General features: G+C 38.3%; 1 protein-coding gene across 2 annotated transcripts in view; it reads left to right on the plus strand.

Annotated features, from left to right (window-relative positions):
* Positions 1-16,441, plus strand: part of TAOK1 (TAO kinase 1) — a 103,785-nt gene that overhangs the window by 36,863 nt on the left and 50,481 nt on the right. For both annotated transcript variants that reach the window (XM_043499229.1, XM_043499230.1), the window contains 2 exons: positions 5,524-5,750; positions 13,999-14,070. In XM_043499229.1, the coding sequence (XP_043355164.1) occupies positions 5,619-5,750; positions 13,999-14,070 (204 nt within the window). In that variant the 5' untranslated portion in view covers positions 5,524-5,618. Of the gene's footprint in view, positions 1-5,523; positions 5,751-13,998; positions 14,071-16,441 lie in introns of those variants that run through there.

Consider the following 16,441-nt stretch of genomic DNA (forward strand, 5'->3'; position numbering starts at 1 on the left):
ACAGATTTCCACTCTATACAGCTAAATTCAGTGCCTTGCATAATGACAGGTTTCAGAGTAGCAGCGTCAAATTAAATTACATCCAGTCATTATTAATATTTTATATATCTTTTCTTAAATATGGATGATCACCAATGAGGCATACCGTACAATTTTGGTTTTATGCACCAATGTAGCTGCTCTAGTGCAGAGGCGCTGCACTGGAGCAAAAAGTGCATTGCATGCACGCAGCATTACCCTAACTTTGAAAATTAAAGTACTGTGGTATATGTTGGGCACAGAAGGATTTAGATAAATCAGAATCAGCAGATAAAATAAGAATTGCCTTCAAATACCAATGGTATTGAGAGGTTTGAGTGACTTCATATGAAGAGAATACAACCATAGCAATTGTATGAAATATCAAAATTCATAAGAACTGAATTCTTCAGTTTTCAGTGCAATTTAGTTGTGATCTCCTATTTTGTACTATGATATATTTGCATAATTAATAAAATAATGTATACACACTGTACACCCTCTCCCGGAAATCTCCTTTCCTCCTTCCGACTCCCACTTCTCCCAAAAATTAAAGCATCTTTGTTCTAAGAGAGGGGGTAGCAAGGTGGATAAAAATATTTATTTTTTATTTAAATTGGATTTTTCTGATTATATTTTTTTCTTTTTAAAAATAAATCTGTTTAAAATGAAATTTGAATTTAATATAAAGTATGTTGAAGCCTAAACTTGTTCTAATATCTTTCTACATTTTAAAATAAATATGTAGACTCCATGAGCCTCCATCTAAAACCTTGAGGTAAAGGCTGCTTTTCTATATAAAGACAGAATCAGGGTAAAACATCTAACTTTTGAATTTGAGCTTTATAAATATGGCACTCTAGGTCATGTACTGTATTAAGGGCTTGTTTTGATGAATAAAAATACATTTTGTATACTGTTTTAAGTGTTTAATTAATTTCCAATTACTATCCTAATGCAAAAAGAAAAGGAGTACTTGTGGCACCTTAGAGACTAACAAATTTATTTGAGCATAAGCTTTCATGAGCTACAGCTCACTTCATGGGATGCATTCAGTGGAAAAAAAAAAAGCTTATGCTCAAATTTGTTAGTCTCTAAGGTGCCACAAGTACTCCTTTTTTTTTTTTTTTTTTTGTGAATACAGACTAACACGGCTGCTACTCTGAAACCTATCCTAATGCAGCTTGACACAAATCATGAGCAAAAAGTTAATTCTCTTATTATTATTAATATTATTCACCATTTTTTAACATACTGAAATTGTACAGTTAATAAGAATCTGAAAATATAAGCTATATAATTGCTTAAGTAAATGTATATAGTTATAGTGTACCTCGTAGGTAGCAAAAAGTTGTACCAAATCTTGTGTAAAGGCTCTATTTAGTTGTAAAGTAACATGTTTTAATGTTCCTCCCTTGGTGTTCACACCTCAACTGCTAGAAGAGGGCCTCATCCTCCCTGATTGAACTAACCTCGTTATCCCTAGCCTGATTCTTGCTTGCATATTTATACCTGCCTCTGGAAATTTCCACTACATGCATCTGATGAAGTGGTTATTCACCCATGAAAGCTTATGCTCCAATACGTCTGTTAGTCTATAAGGTGCCACAAGACTCTTTGCCATGTTTTAATGATTATATCAACCAACGGGAATGCACCTTCCTTTAGAAAAAGACTGAAACAGAAATGGAAAATTTGATTAAAATCAGTTATTTAAATTTAGGCTTTCCACTTTGTGGTTTAAATCATGAATTAAATTGCTGATTTAAATGTCTCCACCCTGGGGGTAGAGTATTTGAACTGGTAAACTTGCTGAATCTTGATGTGTGTTGTGACTTCTTGCTTCAGAAAAAGACAAGGGGACGTTAACATTATAACTTTTTTTTAAGTGGAAATATTTCATAGTACAAAAAAGCAAAAGACAGCAAGAAGATGTAAAGCTATTTAATGGGTGGAAATTGCACTACTGTGTCTTGGCAATGCTTGTTCATTTTAACCTTACACAAGGATAGGCATAACATCGTATAAATTTGTAACTGTTGCACTAAAATGAGTGTTTATTTGTATATATATATTATATGTACTTTAAATAAAAAGTAGTAATTATGTTCAAGATTCAGGATAGTCAAACTTTTTGAGAATAAAGGAAGAAAATTTCTTTTAAGGTATTTGAAGTAGATTAATAGACCTGACGTTTTGCTGGACCCACTTTAATTTGCCATTTACTATGTGAAGTAAGGCAGCGAAGGAGCCTCACACCACTTCTGTATAAGTTGTCAGCCTGGAGGGAGTTTCAGCACTGATAAAAAGCCCTGCCTGTTGATGACATTTCACAGGCATACTCAAAAATCATGCCAAGAATGAGAATAGTGGCTGTTTGAGGGGGACAACCCTGTAATCCATCTCAGCTCTGTGTATCTAGGATTCTCATTCTCTCCCTCTTTCTCAGATGCACTATGAAGGAGACATGTGACTTTTGGCCATATTGGCAGGTTTGTCCAAGCCTAGACCCCACTGATTAACAGATGTAAGGGAAAGAGCATTGTGGGATTGCAGCAGTTGCTTTTGAACAACAATGTCCTTTTTGTAAGAATCTGATGCTTTTTAAAAGATGTAACATGACATCATTACAGTTGATCCAAGGAACATTCCTTCAGTAATACTGAGTGTGCTGTGGTTATCAGCTCCCTTCCCCCATCTCCTTTCTCTTGCCTCTCTGACTTATGGTTTTTGTCTATTGTTCAGCTCTAGGCTGTAAATGCGAAACAGTTGTCTTTTAATGTCATGTTCTTTTTAGAGCTGTGATCAAATGTAATATTGTTGATCTTTTTGCTTTTCTATCACATCTGTTATAAATGAAGTACATTTCAGGTGTCTACTAAATTGCAGCTAATTCTTGTTCTCTACCGTGTGAAACCTTAAGAGATAAAATTAGATAATACTTAGTCCTGCGTCAGTGCAGGGGACTGGACGAGATGACCTTTCAAGGTCCCATCCAGTCCTACATTTCTGTGATTATAGATAAGATGTAGGCATGACATTCCTGTACATTTGACTCATCTTATTGAGCTACATTTTATATATAATTCCTGTGCTAATCATGTTTTAATATAAATGAACAGAGAAATAAATAGGTTGACATCAGTGTCACTGTAATGGCACCTGCATAAATACATACTTAAAACACATTCATAATTATATTTGCACAACAGTTAATAATTCCATCTAATTTCTTATACCCAATCCATCACTGTGGTATCTGCATGTGTAATTGTTCCTTGGGTGCTGAGAATGGGCTGTCATGGAAACACATTTATGGTTATATTACAAATGTTTACAGTCCTGGCTATTTGGAGGTACATTATGGAAATCCTGGATTTTCTTGCATCCCATCTCCCAAATACCTCTTTGCTAGACAAGTTGGAGAGTCATGCAGCATTGATAACTAGGTATATCTTGGCTGTGCTCACACACAATAGTGCTTTCCATGTAATGGGTCTGGCAGTTCCTTGAAACTAACAAGGATCACGTTGTCTTTGTCAGTTTCACATGCTGCCAGTGGCTAGAGGAAAATACTACTATGCACAAGCACTCTAAGGAGCATTATTTTTGTCTATAATTTCTGTAGGAGTCTCTTCCAGTGCGGGGAACCAATGATTCAACAGAGATCTGGAGATTTGAAAAGAGGTGGAGGTATAGAGACAGAAAAGGAGAAAATTGTGCAGGGATAATGATCTTTAAACATAACACTTAAACTCTGATTTACAGTTTTTGTCTGCTATGAAGTTAAAAACCTTCTGTAGGTTTAACATACAAAATGTAAAGTGTGGAAGTATAAATCTTGACTAGACCGAACAAAAAGATTTGGAGAAGAAAGTGGATAGTATGTTAGCTATTTGCCAGTGATATAGTTGTTTTGGTTGGTAACATTTTATGGAGGATTGTAAGAAACTCCCAATGCCAAGGCTTTGTCCTCTATAGGCGAAAATGAGAGTTTTTAACATGTTAGCGAAAATCCTAGAGTAGACAAGGCAAGTTTTTGTTTTAACTTATGTTAGCTGGTACATGTAAACCCTAACATGTTAGAACTGCAATTGCCCTGTCTACAATAGGATTTTAACGCATTAAAAGTACAGCTTTTTTCCTAGTGTAGACATGGTCCAAAATGGCCAATCAATCTTGGATAAATGTAAGGTAAAGCACACTTATAACACTTCACATATGCTAATGGCTTCTGAACTTTCAGATTCTTCTGTGGAAAGCTATTGGAGATGGCTTAATGAAAATAGCTTTGTTATGTGCCTATAGCAGTTAAAGGAAACATCAATGCTTGAGTTTGTCTGAAGGGACAGACACATGTTACTCTTTCTGATTTTGGTCACCATCTCTCTAAGACGTGGGTTGTGATAGAAAATATCAAGAGCAGGCATATAAGATAGAGGTCTTGAATTTATGTATCAGAAGAGACTGATAAGGCTGAAGGTATGGGCTTGTCTACACTTAAAATGCTACAACAGTACAGCTGCACCGCTGTAGAGCTTCAATGAAGATGCTACCTATGCCGGTGGGAGGGCTTCTCCCACTGGTGTAGGTAATTCGTCTCCCTGAGAGGCGGCAGAGAGGTTGACAGAAGAGTTCTCCCATTGATGTAGCGCTATCTACACTGGGGGTTAGGTCGGATTAACTGAGTTATTCAGGTGTGTGGATTTTTCATATCCCTGCATGACCTAGTTATACTGACCTAATTCTTCTTTTGACCTAGCTGCCACCTCTCGGGGGTTATCTAGGCTGATGGGAGAACCCCTCCAGTTGGTGTAAGTAGTGTCTATGCTGAAGTGGAACAGTTGCAGCATTTCAAGGGCAGACAAGCCCTTATTTAACTGTGACAGGAGAAGTGTTAAAGGTGATTAGATGGAAGTATTGAAAATTAGTCACAGTTGATCAATGCCTCCTTTTTAGCCTGTGGTGTAATAAAAGAAGGTAATACTGAATTAAATTAAGCTAAAGGGCAGTAAGTTTATTACCAGGGAAGGTTCTATAGTTAAGCAGTAGAATTCACTATTACTAGGGGTCATTGAGAGATGTACTGCAGATAATTGTATAACCATTAACATTTGTATCTCTGCAAATGAAAGATTACATGGGGAATTAAGCCTTCATAAGCAGGTCGATTTTTGTAGGCCTGGAAGGAATTTTTTCCTATTAGATCCCTGCATGATTGGTCAAGTGGATTGTAGGTGGGGTGTTCCCCCCTCCCCCCCCATTTTTTGTGTGCCTTCCATAGAGGGATAAGTTGCAGGCCTCTGTTGAAGGCAGGATACCAGACTTAAGTAGCAGTTGGACTGATCTGGTATAGCAACTCCAGTGTTAACAGCATCACTTGTTATGAGTAGAATGATCTACAAGAAATTTGCACTCTGCTCATCTGTAGACTTCAGTAATGAGTTGCTTTGCACTGGCTCTGAGATTCGTAATCAGTGATAAATTGTAATGTTTTTCTTACAGTAATCCATGCTGAAAAGGCCCCATTCATACAGATGAACCAAGAGTTGAGGCAGCACTTTCAACCCAGATAGTCAGTCGGCCATCTGCCCAGCAGGATGCCATCAACCAGCCGAGCGGGCAGCCTGAAGGACCCAGAAATTGCAGAGCTCTTCTTCAAAGAAGATCCAGAAAAACTCTTCACAGATCTCCGAGAGATTGGCCATGGAAGCTTTGGAGCAGTTTATTTTGTAAGTAATTTGAACAGACAGTTACTTGTGAATATTAGCTGGCTAATTTTTAACTCTGAATATTGCCTTTTTACTGCTTATTGAGGAAAATTAACTCGTCTGAAACATTGAGGTTTTTAAGGTAGGCTCTTTGGGTGTGGGATGGTGGACTTGTTATGTGTTTGTACAGTGTCTAGCACGATGGGGCCTCAGTCCCTCGCTAGAGTCCCTAGGTGTTAACACTGTATTAATGAGAAGAAAATCTGGGTTGGGGTCCATGACTGGTGCTCTTAGGCATGACAGTAATACAAACAATAAGAAATAGTTAGGGATTTAGTTGCACATTAAAATTGCAGGGCCTAGCAGCAGCAAAGTTTGTAATTGCAAGGCAAAGTACTTGAAAAGAGAGAGCTTCCATCATAAATCAAAGAGTGTATTGCATCAGCAAGTAATCAAATCTGTGCAGTAAAACGAACTACAGCTACTCTGGCTTGGTTAGCCAATTAACCTCCTGCTTACCTTTCTGGCAATGTTAACTGCCAGTAAACTATCTGTCTGCAGCTGAAAAGCCCCGACCCCACTTCTCCATTCCCCAGACCCCACATACTAGTCACAACACTAACAGGGAACATGTTCACCTGAGGCTTAGTCTTGGGCATGCTCAGTAGTGCACTTCTTCTTGGTCTCACCTGGCTAACATCATCAAGGCCCATATTTCTGCCACTCTTCATGACTGGCAACTCTGCTCTATTGCTCTGCCCAGCTCCTCTTCATTTCAGCCCCTCCCTTCTGACTGGCAGTGCAGTTCTGTTGCTCCATACAGTTCCTTCTCATCCCCTGCCCCTGAGTGCAGCTAGTTTCCTTTCTCCACCCGCCACTCAGCCCCTCTGCAGCCATTTTCTCTCTCACTGTGTCACTCAGTCTGCCTCAGCATCCCCTGCTGTGCTTATTATCCAACAGACTGGAATCCCAATACTTGTCCATATAATATTTCTATTTGACCTGAGCTTTTGGGGACCAGGATTTTTCCCTGCCTGCTCTCTGCTTACATAGCACAGCTGAGACATGGGATATCTCTTAGCCTCTTACAGCTACTTTATTTACAACTTACTGTCTGTTAACTTAAGTGCATACTGTGAGACATTCATTAAAAAGCCATTTTCCTGTGCAAACCTTTTCTCATTTATAATTATAACAGGTGTGGCCAAACCTGTCAATTTTCTTACAGAAAGCTATTTGTGTCAGTATTTTAAGAGCTTCCTATTCATTGTTAATAATTGCAGCAGACCATATTGGGAACCTTCCAGCACAAATTTAATGCAGAACAGATGAACTAATTAGGAAAAGCTTCTTAATTTTGTTCCTTGCTTAAAATTGTGAGCTGCCACTGTCTGGGAACAGAACATGTGAGCAAATGTTTTATAATGAAGTAAATGCCACAGGTGAACATTACTTAATATCATTAAATTCACTGCAGAGAAAACTGGAGATAGATTTCAGATGGACTCACTTCTCCCTTCTGCCCACTTTTTGACACAATTTTTAAATGTTTTCAACTTCGCTACATATTATTATGGTACAGAAATGTCATAGGGGATAGTTAACCAAAACGAACACATAGTTAGAGATCACCTGCATGCTATGTGGTAGGGGTGTGCTCAAACAGCAAGAAAAGAGGAGCATTCATCACATCAGTATCTCTGTGAACTCCATGTTTGTTTCAAGTTAAAAATCATTTAAGGGTTGAATGCCCTTTACCAGGGCACCCTTCAAGCAACATGACAAGTGCTGCCATGAATTTAAATGGTGGAGATCCCACCCTCCCAAGCTTTTCAACCCTTCTCTTCTCTACATGCTTTCTCACTAAACATTATTGTCAGAAAGTTCATTAACAAAGAGGGATTTCTACCTTACTGTGTTCAGATTGTGCTTCTGATGCACTGCAGGTAGGAGATTAGACAGTCTTCCTAAAGGACAAAAGGTAAGCTTTGCATGATGCTGCTCAAACGTTTGTGTATCGTGTCTTTTGTTAATAAAGGAGTGTCCCCTGTAGAAGATGTGTGGTATGTTACTGTCTATTATTATTTTGCATTTTAAGCTTCAACACACAAACTAGACGTGATTACAGTATCTTTTTTGCTCTGGAAAATCTCTTGTAAGAAATTTTGTATCTGAAGCTATTTTATAGATAGACATTATATTACATAAAGCTCTACCCAAAAAGATGAGATGGACCTGGTGGGTGGGGAGAAATTTGTTAAGGTAAAGATTATGTATATGAAGTTAGATTGGGAGGGCATGAATGTCTCATTTCTGATTTTCTTGCAAAACCAGTAATTCCTTATTAAAATAAAAATTATCTTGTGTTCCATCAGCAATATTCAATTCTTGGATAATACACTATTAAAGTGTTCTCTAGTTAAGTTAAATGTAGTTAAAACTTCAAAGGAACATTGCCAAAGCTGCTGTACTTAAAGCATCAGCTTTGTTATGCATTTTGCGTCACGCATACATCTTGTATCGTTGGTCTAGTTATTCCATTCTTGGAAACTTTGATATCTTGCCTTCTCTTGAGAACTGAACACAATATGCATGTGCATACATGCCTGAAGTCTCAAACAAGCCCTGGGTTGTATGATCACCTAATAAATTGGGTGGCATCATAACAACAATGCAGCCTTTGTTTTGGATGTCGTATGGATTTTTCCAGGCTAGGGAAGACTGGGTGCCTTTAACTCTCTGGCTTGTTAACCTTCATGGCTCTCTTTTCTTTTCATATTCAGATTCTGGCAGTTATTGACTATTGATGTTAACTTATCAATAATATTTGTGTATTTAGGTGGGTGTTGTTTTGGGGGGGGTTGGTTGTGTTTTTTTTTAGTAAAGAAACTTTTTTTTCCCCCATCTACTTTCGTTGTGTACAGCTTGACCTGGGAATGTTAATAATAATAATAATAATAATAATAATACACATCTAGGAACTGTTTAGGAACTGGAAAAAGCCATACATCCCCAAAATCTTGCCCTTTGAATTGTATTTTAATTCTGTTTTCCTTTTCTTTATTATACCTCTTACTCCACCCCTTCACCCACATGTCCAAAACCAGGTCTAGATTTCACTCAAATTCATACTCTTTTGATCATCATTTGTGATAATTTATTCTATAGGTCTATTACCTATACTTTTTATCCTGCTCTCCAAGTTTTAGACCATTGTATAAAGTTTAACTACAATTTCTTTCATTATTTTCATGAACTCTGTTGGCTCACCTCAGGGTATTATCACCCCAGTAATTACAAAGCTTCCTATTAAATTTTTGTTTTTAGTATCATCTTTGCTGCCCTAATTCTTCTTCCCCTTCAGTGCAAGAATAGCCTTTCTTTTATACAGTAACCAGTGCTATGTAGAGTACTCCAGAGAGGGCAAAGAGGTGGGTATACTGACTTTTTTTTATGTCTACATTCCTTCTGCTGCTATAATCTGGTATCTTGTTTTCCCTTTTTTTATTGTAGCTGTTCACCGATTTGATTATTTCAGTGGTTCCCTTCTCCCTTGCCCAAATAAACCTCAAATCCTTTGTGATAAGTGTGCTAGGTGTTTGTTCTATTCAACAGATATTCCCAAGACTTTCTTTTCTCCCAGTCTAATTGTTCTACCTTGAATATTTGTCATCTGTTGGGCCAATCACCCAAATAATCCAAATATTTTAGATGTTTTTTGGAGTATGTGGGGCAAGGGAAGTATTTTTATGGTAGGTTCAGGGTGGCATTTTAAGCACTCTGTTAACCCACCAGTATCTCTTGCTACATGAAACCTGTGCAGTGTTGTTCTTAATTAGTTTCCTAATTGTTTATTGAAGGTTTAAGGGTAGTAAATCCAAGCAGTATAGGAATATGGACAAACAGAAAGATATTAGCACAACAACAGAATTGCAGCTGGTATGGAAACAAATAAGAATATCGTCAGATGAGTGTAGCAGGATGTATTCAGGAGTATAAAGTATAAAACTAAAGCTAGTTTAAAAAACAAAATATATTTGAATTTTGCCTCCTTGGGATAGAGTCTGGCCTTGTGGTGAAGGTGAAGGGCAGGGAGACCGGAGCCCTGAATTCCCTTCCTTGCTGTGGTGCTGATTACTTCTGTGATCTTGGGCAAGTCAGTCCCCCACCCACTTTGTAAATGAGGATACTTCTGTCCCTCACAAGTCTGTTGCAAGACTGAGCTGATATAAATCAAGTGCATTGGGATCCTTTGATGGAACCACAATAGAAGTTTGTTGTTATATTCCAAGGTCCCAACCCCAGAGATGCTGTAGATTAGGGGTGAAATCTTGACCCTGTGGAAGTCCATAGGAGTTTCACTGTTGACTTCAGTAGGGCCAGAATTATACCAGTGCCTTCATCAGGTGCACAGGAAGCAGCCATGGCTGATGTTTGTTATTGATAGTTGGGCTGCCAAAGACTGTTGCAGATGTTCATTTCATTGTGATGCAAAGGGAATTTTCTCAAAAAGGATGCGGATCCAGAGGGTTCTAGATTTTTGCCTGGTCATAATGTTTTTCTTCTAGTAGATCAGTGCTAGATGTTTGGCTTCCAGGGCACTCTTCAAGAGCCACCTATCCCCGCTTATTCAAAAATCAGGTGTGCTGGTATTTTCTAATATCAAAGCAGGTTCATCCTTGTCAGTGTTGGTACCTCTAGTTCATTTCAAATAATGAATCCAAATAGGGGATACAAGGGCCCTCTGAAACAGAGTGTATTAATGTTGGCCTGTTAAAATCCACACCTCCAGCAATTCAGTAGTGTTATGGATAAAAATCTCAGAAAGGTAGAGAAAATTGCATGAGCAGAATTATTTCTCAGTTGAATATTTTTCCCAGTTTTCATGAGGTGACAACAGCTCTTTAAATCTTACTTCTTTCTTCTGCCTTTTATTTCAACAGAAACGCAGGGCATGTTGTTGCTGTATTTTGGATTGGCAGCAGTCCTCACTTAAGATCTGCTTTGTGCTTAATAAATTACGGCCCTAGCTAATACTAATGGGCATGGTTGTGGCAGAGGAAACAGTTGGGTCTATGAACAGTTTCCTCTCCCTGGAGAAGATCTAGGAGTTACAATGTTTAAATTGTACTGGTAAAAAAATAATTTTTGCATTTTTAATAGTTACCTTAAATAGATTGAAATGTAGACTCAACACTGAAATGCAGCATCCTCAGTTACAAAAAGAAAATGGTAAAAGCTAGTCAGAAGTTCATCATTGAGATAAGAGGGTTTCAGAATTCACTGTCAACAATGAATGGCAAAGTACCAGAATATGGCTGAGAAACACCTTTACAAACTCTGGAGTCCTGAATGTAATGAAAGTTTTGGAAGCCTGTGTTTGATAGATTGCAACACTCAGGGATAAGGTCAGATATGCTAATTTTGCAACCTGAAATTTAACTTGAGTATTCTTTTGTTAACTGTAGCTTGAAATTGCAGCAGATAAGGTAATTTAGCTTTCTTCATACTTTCACCTTCTACATTGTTGGAGATCCTTCATTGTAAGGCTGCACTGAAATTGCTAATAGTTAGTATTTTAGTACTAGTGTCATTGAAATTCATGACATACACCATTATTTTGGTTTTGTGGTCAAGTCAAACACACATGGGAGATAGGCCCTGAGGAGTTCCCCGCCTCCTTAGCCATGTATGGAACTTTCAGCAGAGGGTTGAATGGGATTTTGTTCTGCTAAACAACACGATGCTCTCCTTTTTGCTTTGAGGCTGAGTGTGCTGTTACTTGAGTGTTTCAGGGCCTCTGCTAAAATGTAATGAAAATTAAAAAAATAGCTTTACTTCAGAATACATTGGGTTCCCACTGACAGCATTATTATATTGTCCACTCCCTATATTGTCATCTTGTCTTAGTTTAGATTTTAAATTTTCTGAGAACAGAAAATCAGTCTGTAGCATGAAAAGCCATTAACGTTTATTGTGCTATACTCATCCTAGGGGTACTTAAGCGATTAGTTGAAGCAGTCTCAGCACTGTTAGCAATTATCTTTGAGAAATCATGGCGGACTGGTGGTCCCAGAGGAGGAGGAGGGCATATATAGCACCGCTCTTTAAAAGGGGAACAAAGAGGAACGTGAGCTGTAGCTCACGAAAGCTTATGCTCTAATAAATTTGTTAGTCTCTAAGGTGCCACAAGTACTCCTTTTCTTTTTGCGAAAGAGGAACGGGGACTCATGGACCAGTCAGCCTAACTTCAATATCTGGAAAGATACTGGAACAAATTATTAATCAATTTGTAAGCACTTAGAAGATAATAGAATTATAAGTAATAGCCAACGTGGATTTGTCAAGAACAAATCGTGCTAAACCAACACAATTTCCTTCTTTGACAGGTTTACCGACCTAGTGGATAGGGAGCAGGGAAGGTGTAGACGTGATGTGTGTTGATTGTATAGTAAGGATTTTGACATAGTTGCATATGATGTTCTTATAAACAAACTAGGAAAATGTCATCTAGATGAAATTACTATAAGAGGGGTGCCAAACTGGTTAAAAAAAAATGTTTACAAAGATGAGTTATTTTAACAGTTTGCTGTCAGATGGAGAGGATTTATTTAGTGAGGTCCCGCATGGATTTGTCCTGGGTCTGGTGCTTTTCACCATTTTCATTAATAACTTGGATAATGGAGTGGAGAGCATGCTTATAACATTAGAAGATAACACCAAGATGAGAAGGGTTTGCTAGCACAAATTAGAGAAAAGGATTTGAATTCAAAAAGACCTTGACAAATTGGAATATTGACCTGAAATCAACAAGGTGAAATTAATTAAAGATAAGAGCAAAGTATGAAGCTTAGGAAGGAAAAACCAGACACACACAAACTAAACGGGGAATTGCTGGCTAGACAGTAGTACTGCTGAAAAGGATCTGGGAGTTATAGTGGATCACAAATTGAATGAGTCAACAATGTGATGCAATTGTGAAAAAGGCTAATATTATTTTGGGGTGTATCACATGCAATACACAGGAAGTAATTGTCCTGCTCTCCTCAGCACTGGTGATGCCTCAGCTGGAATACTTTATCCAGTTGTGGATGCCACACTTGAGAAAGATGTGGACAAATTGGAGAGATTCCAGAGGAGAGCAAAAAAAATGATAAAAGGTTTAGAAACTCGGACCTTTGAGGAAGGGTTAAAAAAACCTGGGCGTTGTTTAGTCTTGAGAAAAGAAGAGGAGGGAGGACCTGATAAGTCTTCAAGTGTGTTAAGGGCTGTTTTAAAAAGGATTGTGATCAATTTGTTCTCCACGTCCATTGAAGGTAGGACAAGAAGCAATGGGCTTAATCTGCAGCAAGGGAGATTCAGGTTAGATATTAGGAAAAAAACTTTTAACTGTAAGGATAGTTAAGTTCTAGAATAGGCTTCCAAGAGAAGTTGTGGAATCCCCATCATTGGAAGTTTTTAAGAACAGGTTGGGCAAACCTGTCAAGGATGGTCTAGGTTTACTTGGTCCTGCCTCAACATGGGGGCTGGACTACATAGCCTCTTGAGATTCCCTCCAGCCTACATTTCTATGATTTTATAAGTTGTAAATAATGCTGGACAAGAAATGCAAGAATCAGAATTTGAAAATAAATGTATGTCTCTTTATGGCAAACACCTTCATTTATGTGATCTACTTTGTATCACATTCAACATTTATCCTCTCCCTGCAGCATCGGAAAGGTATCCAGTGTTTGCAGCTGATGTCAGAAACATCAGAGTAATTTTGGCCATATGATATTTCAGTATGTTCCCTTCTGTTTGGAGTGGAATGGGAGAGTAGGCCTTGATTTCACTTGTTCAGATAGATTACTTATGGCAGGGCCGTGGGGAAGGGCAGAGGTTGGTTTAGAGATGATCTATTCTACTTCTTAAAATCAGAAAAAACACATTTACAGAGATGCTCTTTAGTATAGAAGTAACTTACAGAGAACTGATGGATGCTGACAATAGATGGCATGAATTGAGAATCATGTCCCACAAATAGAAGTGTGATGGGGGGGGGGAGGATTGTTTTTTATTTAATTCAGTTTCTGAATATATCCAACATTCATCACCCCTAGTGAAATGTATTATTTTAACTTTCTATATCCAGGCTAACTATTAAATGGATAAGGCCTTTTCAGTACTTCTATTCCAATGAGAGATCATTCTGTGTTTGTTTTATTTTCTTTACTGGGTATTTTCTTTATGATACGAGATATTAATACTTCATGTTTTAATGTTACAGGCACGTGATGTGCGCACCAATGAAGTGGTGGCCATCAAGAAAATGTCATATAGTGGGAAGCAATCCAATGAGGTATGTGGAATATCTTGTATATTAAACCCAGATTGCTGTGATATTTGCTGACTTGAATTAATCTAGGCTGTCCTGAGCGAGAATCTTTATATAATAGTTAAGATGAATCGGGGCATTGTATAAACAGAATAAGTTTCCTTGAGCATTTTCAACATGCTTCTAACTAGTCCGCTCCTGGCAAGTTATGCAGGATTTATTTCACCCAGCCAGGAAGAGCCATATTTTATGGAACTGCATAATATGTAAGCAAAATGGTAAAATAAAAAATAGTTTGTATCAAGAGCAACAGCATTTAGACTTAATAGGAAGCTGAGTTGCCTTTTTAGCCTTAAATGTTCCATTCTGAATTCCATTTAAAAAAACCACCCTGTTGCTTGCTAGATAAAGGCTTGCTAGGAATGATAGCAATGAATACAATAGAGACATGGACTCAGAAGGATGCCTGCCTATAAAATATAATAATAGCAGATCAAGCCAGAATTTTTCCTTTTGCTAAACGGACTCTGCTGAACAATATAATTTTGAGGATCTTGAAAGAGAGAATGAAAAAGAGAGAAAATAATAGGAAATATGATAAAGCAGCATAAATGTGGGGAGATTCTCTGGGCTGTGCATAAGGTAGACTTTTAAGAGCCATCAATAAGGCTGAACATTAAATATTTTAATGGCATCCCCAGATTTTTTTCTTTCTAGAACACACTAGCAGAGATAATTAACTTGTACTTTATGTGATTCTGAAGCTCTAATTTGGAAGCTTGAAAAGCCATGGCTTGGAGTTGACTAGCTTGGTTGGAATGCTTCCTGATAGTGAAATCTATTAGGTTATGGAATAGTTTCGTAGTAGTAGTACAAGCGCTGTTGCCCAACAAAATCAGAAGAAGATTGTTCTTTATACTATGTTCTCCTGTGCTTTAAGCAGTTCTGCACTGGCAAAGGGATGGGATTAGCTGACCTGACCTAATAGCGCCTAACCTTTTGGTTTCCATGAACAGACCTAAACTTTGCCACCTGTACTTTGAAGAAGTGAAGTATTCATTTAATTCTTTAGCAGTTTCTGATACCTGTCTCTCCCAACCAGCCTCGAATACTGATTTCATAGCTAAACTTCCTAGGTTTCTTTTTTCACTCTGTTACTGCAGTAACTTGTTTAACTGTGTCCTGATGAAAGTATAATTTGTACCTACTTCTTGTCCTACTGTTTTTAATTACAATGAACTATAAATATTCTGTTCACATGAATGACGTAAACTGTTCATGCTTCAGAAATAGGTTCTGATTGTCTTCAGTGGATGTGTGTATCTTTATTTTGAAGAGAAAAGTCAATTAAAACATTTTCTGTTTTGCTTTAAACAAAAATTATTTGAAGGAAGGTTTGCTCAGATTGTAATCTAGCCATATACGGCAAATCTTTTCAAGGCACTACAGTATCAGTTTTGCATTCCTTTGTTTTTAATGGGATTTTTCTCATTGGCTCTGGCAGAAACCATCTAAAACAGGAGCATGCTTTGTTCCAAAACTAAATTGAGGGGCCTCTGAAGTATGTGGTGCTGTGCTCTTGATTTGTTACTAGGGCTTGTCTACATGGGAAGATTATACTGGTATAAACTAAAGTGTGAATTTAAACCAATATAGTTATACCAGTATAACCTTCCATGTGGACGTTCTTGTATGTGCTTCATTTTGTTTTTTAAATGTAGCTTATTTTACTTGAAAAGGGGTTTAAGCTAAATCAAAAAAGCCAATCTTATACTGCAATAAGTGTGTCAATATGTGGTTTCTAATGATATAACTCTACAAGTATAACTGGTAAAACTTCCATGTGTAGACAGACACTTGCTTAGTCAATAACCTGCCTGGACTGACCCTGTTTTTGGTGCCTCTGGAAGCGCAGAACTGACCAGCTGAATACCAGTTGATGTAGAGTAAAAGCTCTGTTATCCGGCTCTGTACCAACCGGAAAGCTCTATAAACCGGCATTTCTAATCTTCATAGAAAGTCTGGTTTATAGTCCAGTTGGTGCGGGCCGGCAGGCTCCTTATCTGGCTCTGCATGGCTCCCCGGAAGCGGCAACATGTCCCTGGTGCTCCTAGGCAGAGGAATGGCCATGAGGGATTCAGACTGTGGGAGGGGGTGCAGGGTGTGAGCTCTGGGATGGAGTTTGGGTGCGGGAGGGGGCTCGGGGCAGGGAGTTGAGGTGCAGGAGGGGTTTTGGGGTGCTGGATCCAAGGGGTGCTGACCTCAGACGGCTCCCCACAAGTAACAACCTGTCCCGGTTGCTCCTAGGCAGAGGTGCTGCCAGGTGGTTGCATGCTGCCTCCACCCATAGGCGCCGCCCCAGCAGCTCCCATTGGCTGCGGTTCCTGGCCAGTGG

Source organism: Dermochelys coriacea, chromosome 17 (assembly GCF_009764565.3).
Source record: "Dermochelys coriacea isolate rDerCor1 chromosome 17, rDerCor1.pri.v4, whole genome shotgun sequence".
Classification (NCBI taxonomy): Eukaryota; Metazoa; Chordata; order Testudines; family Dermochelyidae; genus Dermochelys; species Dermochelys coriacea.